This window comes from Vombatus ursinus, unplaced genomic scaffold (genome assembly GCF_900497805.2).
Source record: "Vombatus ursinus unplaced genomic scaffold, bare-nosed wombat genome assembly UNPS02014837.1, whole genome shotgun sequence".
Taxonomy (NCBI): Eukaryota; Metazoa; Chordata; class Mammalia; order Diprotodontia; family Vombatidae; genus Vombatus; species Vombatus ursinus.
Window position 1 is genome coordinate 2,425,922 of NW_020954615.1, and position 8,269 is coordinate 2,434,190.

Consider the following 8,269-nt stretch of genomic DNA (forward strand, 5'->3'; position numbering starts at 1 on the left):
AGAGGACTCCTATTTCCTCCCTGTCAGAGGACCCCCATTTCCTCCCCACTAGAGGACCCCCATTTCCTCCCCATTAGAGGAGCCCCATTTTCTTCTCACTAGAGGACCCCCATTTCCTTCCCTTCAAAGGACTCCTATTTCCTCCCTGTCAGAGGACCCCCATTTCCTCCCCACTGGAGGACTCCTATTTCCTTCCCTTCAGAGGACCCCCATTTCCTCCCCATCAGAAGACCCCCAGTTCCTCCCCACTAGAGGACCCCCGTTTCCTCCCATGGAGGCAGCACTACTTGGGCTGGATGGGCCATATCCTTCCCTTCCCCGAGGCCTGGCCTCTACTGCCAGTGGCTACAGGGACCAGACTCTTCACATGGGCTACCTACTCTGGATTTCAGCCCATCCCACCTCCATCCAAGCCTCCTTTACTCCCGTCAGACCAACCTCACTCAGAAGCTGGCCCCCAGGACTGTTCTGGGCTGGGCTCTGTCCTGCCCTCAGGTTCAGATGATCGCTCTCTAGCCCAGCGCCCTCGTTTTGGACAGGCCCAGAGAATGCAGGGGATTTGCCTAGGAAAAGCCCCACCCCCCTGCCCCTCACCTGGCGCCAGGCTGGCTCGAAGGCTCCTCAGCTGGTCGTGTCTCCAGGGGCAGAAGCGCAAGCAGGGTGGAAGGGGTCTCGATGCCCCACTGTGGGCTCGAGGAGCCCTCGATGGGCGAGGGGAACTCGAAGGGGCCTCGGGTTGCAGGGAAGTCCATCGGGGCCGGGGTAGAGAAGGAGAAGGGCCGGCTTCCATGCAGAGAGAGGGATTCTTGGCCAGGCTTCCTGCTCACATTAGTGGCTGGGCATGGAGAAGGGAGAGGGGGAGGGAGGGGAGGAGCAAGGAGGGGATCCTGAGGGGCCACAAGTTCTAGGCTGGGAGATTCTGGAGAAGCTTCATCCCCAGCAGAAAGCAAGGCTGGAAGGATGGTGGAAGCTGGGCTCCCACGAGGTAAGGAGGAGCTCAAGGTGTCATCATCATCATCATCAGAAGCCCAGAAAGGATCTTTCTCCAAACCAGCAGTCACCAGGGGGCCAGGGGGCTCAGGTTTGTCTTGGAGGGTCCCCAACATGCCAAGGAATTGAGACTCTGCTTCCTGAACTGCCCAGAAATGCTGGCTCTGGCCAGCTTTGCTCTGTGAGGTGAGTGTTGGGGAAGGGACATCCAGGACAGCTGGTGGAGAGCCGGGCTCAGGGACCCGGGGAACCGGGTCCCAGCAGCTGACAGAGTCCCCTTCTGAAGCACGTTGGTCTGGACGGTCTACAGTGGGGCAGATCTCGAGCTCTTCCACACCCAAGGCACCCCCCTCCATCTCATCCTGGTGGTGGAGAGCCGGAAGGCCTGGGCAGATGTCTTCGACACACAGTTCTGTCCCTTCTCTGCTCAGCTCCCCTGGGTTCATTTCTTCCTCTTCATTCTGGGAATTCATGGGTGTGAAAAGGCGTGGTGGCTTGGGTGGAGGAGAGCCAGGTTCTGGTGCAGGGGACCCCTCCCCTTTGTCAGGGGGTGGTGAGAAGACTTCTCTGTCCACGTCTCCTGCAGAGTCTGGAGGTGGCCCTGGGGATCCTGGCTCCTGAAGGCCGGGGGGTTCATCCAGAGCCCCCCAAAGGCTCTCTTCTTGCTCCCAGCTTCTCTTTGGGATGGGAGGGGGGCTCCTGGACACAGGAGGGATGTTTACCATCTCTGATGACCAGAGATCAGTAACCACATTCAACTCTTGGAAAAAGTGGCTTTCCACGCTCCTGGGCTCTTCCTCAGGCTCCGTGGATGCTCCGGGGTTAGGCGACCTCTCCTGCTCAGCGCTCACTCTTCTTCGGGGCCTGGGACAAGCAGCCTCAGGGGCTTCTGGGTGTTGGTCCGCTTCCTGACGCTGGCAGGGGGTCTCCTCCTCTGGCTCCCGGCTCGGTGAGGGCCATTCGGCTGCTAAGGAGGGGCTGGGTCCTCGAAACACAGGTGACTCCCAGCCAGCAGGGGCCACACTCCAGCCGTCAAGACTCAGGGGTCCGGAAGCCTCTGGCGCCGATACTGAGCCTCCTCCCCCTCCCCTGGGAGCTTCCTGAGACCCTGCCATCTGCACGTCATCATCGCCGGCCTGGAGCGCTCCCAAGGCCCCCCTCTCTGCGGCTGGGGCCGAGAGTCCGTGCCCAGCATCGGGGGGCAGCCTGCTGGCGGCAAAGGCGTCGAAGGTGTCGTCCCACTCCGGCAGGGAGGGCGCAGTGGGGGCCGCTACCAGCGAGCCGCTGGGGAGAGAGCGAGCAGGTGAAGCACACTTTAACGCTTTGTCCGCCACGAGCTCCTCAAAGAAGGGGTTGCTCTGCAGGGAGGGGAGGAATGGGTTGGTAGATCCCAGACATCTGGGGGAGGGGGCAGGGGGGGAGGCAAAGGCGGTGGCGGCGGCAGCGGGTGCAAAGAGGTTAGTGCTTAGCATGCTAGCAGCGGCAGCAGCGGGAACAGGAGCAGGGGGGGAGCAGGGGAGGCTGCCCGGAGGAGGCGGCGCAGGCGCATCTGGGCCAGGTTCTACCTGAGGAGACACGTCCAGGCTGCGGAAGGAGACAAAACCACGGGCCTCCTGGTTAATGTCTGGTCCTGCTGCAGACCCACCCATACCAATGAGCGTGCACACATGTATGCACACACTCACGTGCACACACAAGCATGCGCACACATGCATGCATACTTAGCATGCACACATGTGCACACTCTCACAGGCACATGCACACACGTGCAAAAACGCACACACACTTAGGTACACTAAAAGGTCAGGGCCGTGAGGAGGAAAGTGTGGACCCAAACGTTCCCCAGACCCTTCCAGGACCCAGGACCCAGGACCCAGGACCCAGGACCCAGGACCCAGGACCCAGGATCCAGGACCCAGGGCCGACAGAGAAAACAATCTGGCTCCATAGTAAAGGCAGGTGGGGCCGGGAGAGAAGCCCCATTGAGGCTGGGGTGGGGAGAGATTTCACTCAAGACCCAATTCTGTGGTGAAGCAGTGGGATCTCTGATGTCCACAAATCAGCATTATTAAGTGACTAGTAAGTGTACAAGGAGCTACAGCTGGGGACCTGGGAATGAAGCCAGAAAGGGCACCCCACCCACCACCAAGGGGCATTGCCACAAATGCCCACTGATTCCCCGGGAGAAGATGAAGCAGCTGTGATCACGGTCCCCAAAGCAGCACCTCTGCTCAGGACTGGGCCACAGGAGGCAGCGCTGGATGCTCCCCTCCCCCCCAGGCCAAGGAGAGCCCAGAAGCATGGTGCTATCACAGGACGAAGATCTGGAGCTGGAAGAGGCCTTAGGGGTCACCCAGCATGACCCCCTCGGGCTGTGACCCCAAGGCTTCCTGTAAAGGACCCAGTTCTACAGAACCAAGCTCAGACATCACTGAAAGTCGTCCACTTTCCCACCAGCCCTTCCACTATGGGGCGACCTCTTCTGCCTGAATCTGTGACCCTGATGGCTGAGGGAGCTCCTACCTAGGGAAGAAAGCCCCTGTGCCCATGCAGGGCCTGCTCGGCAGCTTAGAGCCCTTCGGTCACATTGCCCAAACAGATTAAAATGTAAATGGGAAGTGTCTGAGCAACTAGAAATACAGCACAGCATGGAGATTTGACTCTGCGGCTTTCCAAGGCCATGCGAGTTTGCCAGCGCACTCCAGGGGTTCTGGGCCAGGGTGGGGCAGGGGCAGGCCCTTCAGCACCGTCGCTCAGAGAGAGCTCCACACCTCTCACATTTACACAGAACACGATTCTGCCCATCATCTGAGAAGCAGAACGGATTAGGGGAGGGAGGCCTGGCCTTAAGACCGGAGAGGCCTCCAATACCTAATGGCCCTCCCTGCCGGACCAACCCCTTCATCTCTAAGTGCCCAAGCCCCCGAAGGCCATCCCAGTCTGCACCAGCAGGAACTCCCAAACGGTGACATCACAGGCCCTGGCGCTCTCTCATAATTGACCCCGGGCCTTCCTGACCCCGCATCCAAGCTTGAAACTACCCAACATGACGTGGGCAACAGGCAAGCCAGGCCACAGCACCACTGACATACACTTAGGGCACCTTCCACACGCTAATCGCCCAGATCCCTACGGCTGATTTCAACATAGTTTTCCTTTGTAACCCTAGGCATATTTTTATGCATTTTTTAAAAACACTGTTCAGAGAGGGGGTTAAGAGGCTTCAGCCCAATGCCCCTGGGGTTGGGACACAAAATGAACAACACCTGGGCTAGAGAGGTCAGAGGTCAGAGATGGAGGAATCTAGACTTCCTGTAGTCCAAGCTCCTCACTTTACAGAGGAGGAAACTGAGACCCAGGTTTACAAAGTAGTTTTCTTACAACCACCTTGTATTATTATCCTCATTTTATAGATGAAGAAACTGAAGGTAAAGTGAGTTTCCAAAAGCTAGGCCACCAAGTCAACCCAGGGTTACCCCAAAGTTCTCGGCTCTGGACTAGAAAGAATAATGGTGTGGGCTCTGCTCCTTCACTGGCTGGGTGCCTTGGGCAAAACACTGGCCTCCTCTGCACCCTGCCCAGACACTTAACAAGTCCAGCAACTTGTTTTTTAAAACGACCATCTTTCTGGGGATGGTCCAGAGGTTTCCTGGTCTGCTTGAGCCTAGCTCGAGGATGACACAACCAACCCCCCTCCCCCCCACTGGACAGATGGGACAGCCAGGTGGGACAGATGGGAGGGCCAGCATCAGGAAGGCCTGGGTTTTAATCCCACTCCGACACTGACTAGCTGTGTGTCTGGGGGCAAGTCACTGCACTGCTGGGCCTCAGTTTTCTGAGCTGTAAAATAAGGGGCCGCCTGCATGGTCTCCAGGGTCCCTGCTAGAGCCCAGAAGCCAGGGAAGCCCAAAGGGCCGGCTAGAGCGGAGCCTGACATCTAAGTGACGATTATTTTGATCAGGCCTTTTTATGAGAACAGGGAAGGCTGAGTGGAAGGGGCCCAGAGTCCCCCTCACCACAGCTTAGATGTCCCCAGAGCTGTCAGGAAAGTGCTCTGGGAACCTCCCTCTCCACCGTTCCCTCAGTGTTAGTGCTGGCGGGAGAAGCTGGGGAAAGGTCAGAGATTCAGCCTCCCTAGGAGGGGAGGCCCTCGCATGTTGGGTTTCTGGCCCTCCCTGCTCACTCTCAGCTGAGTAAAACCAGGCCCACCCAGAATGCCGAGCACTTCACAGGTATTAGCTCACATGACTAAGAGGGCCCTCCTTTCTTGGTTTGGTTGGGGGGGTAGACATCCAGGAGCCCCCCAGCAACAAGGTCCAGCCCCCCTTTCCCAGCGAAGCACAAAGCACTGAGCTCTCTATCTAATGGGGGAGGGGAGGGGGGAGGGAGAAGGCGAGGAATCAGGATTTTCAAGCTGGAGAGACCTTAGAGGTCACTTGGCCCAACCCTGATGGAGCTGGAGCCAGCCCTGACCCCATCCCACAAGACCAAAACCAGAGGAGGTTCTGAAAGGTTCCTAGTCACCCCCGACACCTACCTCAGCGGGGCTCAAGCCTCAGCCCTCAGGGCAGCTGCCCCCAGCTTGGTCAGCGGCAGGGCGAAGGGGGTCAGGGGCTGGGGCCACACTCTCTTCCCTGACTTGACCTTACATCACTCCCTCCTCACCTGTGGTGCCACTCTCCCAGCCCATGAATGAGTCACCAGTTAGGGGATGGGAGTGGGGGGTGAGGGCAGGGCAGGGCCAGGGACCAGTGAGGAGGGAAGCAGAAGGAAGAGGAGCCACAGCTTGGCCTGGACAACACCAGCCCCACCCTGCCCCACCAGGAGACACACACAAAGCTATAGCTATGGTGTCAGGCGCTGGCCCCAGGGGAGGGCTCCCTGAAGGCAGCTACTCTGAGCTCCAAGGCGCCTTCCTGGCCATTCCCCTGCCTCCAAGGGCAGAAGTCACATGCTCCCAGGCTCCCCAACTCAACATTTTCCTGTCACTAGTTTGGTGCAGGGGAAGATGCCCTAGGTTCAAGGCCAGCTCCACCAATGGTCCCAGGGTGACCCTGAGGCAGCCAGGTGAGGCAGTGACCAGAGGGCTGGACTTGGGCTCCAAGCTGTTACAACCAGCTGCCACTGGATCCCCTCTGGGCCCTGGCCATTTTGTACCCAGAACTCTTCACCCCATCTCCAGGCCCCCACTCCTGCTCTCACATGCTCTAGTACAGAGCTGCCAAACAAAGCTGCCTGAAGTCCCATCAACTCCCTGCCCCTAGATCTTCAGGGGCTCCCCATCACCCCAGGATTCCGAAGACTCGGCCCGGCACTGAAGCCCCTCTCCACACTCATTGGTGGCTTCCCTCTGCACAGCCTGCACTCACTTGCCCTCACGTTGTGCTCACTCCTACCTCCAAGTCCCTGCTCACAGGAGGCAATCTGCCTCCCTTCAGGGTCCAGCCCAAGTCCACGAGGCTGTGCCCTGACCCCCCAACACATTCCCTCCCGGAGCCCGGCAGCACTGACTGGCAGGGGAAGGATGCCGGGACTCTGTGCCAGAAGCCACGTGACCCTAGGCCAGAAATGAGCCTCAGTTTCCTCATCTGTACGATGGGGATCACAACCCTTGTGCAATCTGCGTCATGAGCTTGTGGTGGGCAGTGGAGGGGACAGGAGCACTGGGTAAGTGTGACCTCCTGCCAGTCCTGGCAGGGCATTGCCCCGGGGCCAGGGGGACAGAGTCCTCCAGGGGATGAAAGGTGGGCTGATCAAGGACCCTGGAGGAAGGGAGTCACCATGAAGTCCTCCCCTGCATTTTTACAATTAGAACCTGTTTCTTCCCTGAGGTCGGAGAGAGGGCGCAGAAGAGGCTGGGGCTCTGAACGGGCACCAATATTTACCAGGCACCTGCTAAGGACAGGGCACCCCAAAGGAAGATGAAGGCAGCACCCCATCCTCAAGGAGGGCCCAGTGACGCCAACAAGGGCAGAGAAACTCATAGATCTTGGGAGGCCGGAGCCCTCACTCCCCACACCGACAGCTGGGCCCACGCTCCAGGAAGTGGGGGAGGCACATGGGCTCAGAGGGTGACCACACAGGCCTCTCTCAGCACCCCCAGGGAGCCCAGCGCTGGGGGGAGGGGGAGGTCACCCTCACGGGTTACACTAGTACAATAAAATCAGAGAGTGGGGGAAAATACCAACAAGGAAGGGAAAAGTCAGGGAAGGCTTCAGGGAGGAGGCAGCAATAGGCTGCCCCTCCGAGGAAGATGAGGCCTGGACAAGCTCACCAAGAGATGGGGGCATCGGAATTCAAACCCAGGCCCTGCCTTCTCTCGATGAATTGAGGCAATCTGGCCTGGAGCAGAGCCGGGCTTAACTGGGGGGTGGAAAACAAGGGAGATGCCCAGCCTGCTCTGCTGGCAGGCACTCCAAGGAGCAGAGGCCCCTCTGGGCACCCCCCACCCATCAGCCCTCTCTCCCTCCCTCTGCCTCTGGGTCAGACTAGCCCGGAGCAGCCCAGATCCTGTCCAGGGAAAGGGATTCCACAGCAGGAGGGCCAGGTCCCACCGATGCGACATGACAAGCCCCGCGGCCCATCGCTGCTCCAGCTCAAGCTCACGCGTCCCATGGGCCCCCATGGTAACCCTCACAACAAGGGGCCTCCCTTCCACCCCTGCTGCCTCTCTTCGCATAGGCTCACAGATCTAAAGCGTGAAGGACCTTAGAGGTCACTGAGCCCAACTCCCAGCTTCATCTTACAACAGAGAAAACCCAACTGGGGGGATCCAAGGCAGGATTCACACTCAGGTCTTCTCCAGGTCGAGCACTCCATCCAGCGCTTGACCTCGCTAAGTCTAGGCATCTCTCAGGGCCTTCCGTCTCTCCTCAGCTCCTCAGGGTCAGGGCAGCACCAAGCTCAAGTTTCATCTCCACCCAACTTCCATAAAAGCATTCTCAGCTCCCAGATACTTCTCCTCACTCCTTTCCTCTAACCTGCTCACCAACCCACCTCCTCACCCTAGCCTGAGCCTGCAGCCCCACTGGTCCTACAAAGGTGGGAGCCACAGCTTAGACCCCCACAGCAGCACCCGAGACGTCGGCTTCCTGCACAGAGCTGTTGTGGAACGGGGCGTAGCGGTTCAGCATCCACGGGGCTGTACATCCTGGGCTCCCACACACCCTCCCCATTCCTTCCCACGCAGGAGGTCAAGCACCTTCCTCGCACCTACATTCCCCACCCCACCCCTCCTGTGTTTCACACACACACACAGACATGGACACAGACATGCACG

At 59.0% G+C, this 8,269-nt stretch overlaps 1 protein-coding gene across 2 annotated transcripts in view; it reads right to left on the reverse strand.

The window, feature by feature from the left end:
* Positions 1–8,269, reverse strand: part of RAB11FIP5 (RAB11 family interacting protein 5) — a 52,713-nt gene that overhangs the window by 13,453 nt on the left and 30,991 nt on the right. Inside the window, exon 4 of one of the 2 annotated variants that reach the window (XM_027839945.1) lies at positions 595–2,574. The exons of the other annotated variant lie outside the window; for it this stretch is intronic. Within the exon in view, the coding sequence (XP_027695746.1) occupies positions 595–2,574 (1,980 nt within the window). The remainder of the gene's footprint in view (positions 1–594; positions 2,575–8,269) is intronic. 2 annotated transcript variants of the gene reach the window in all.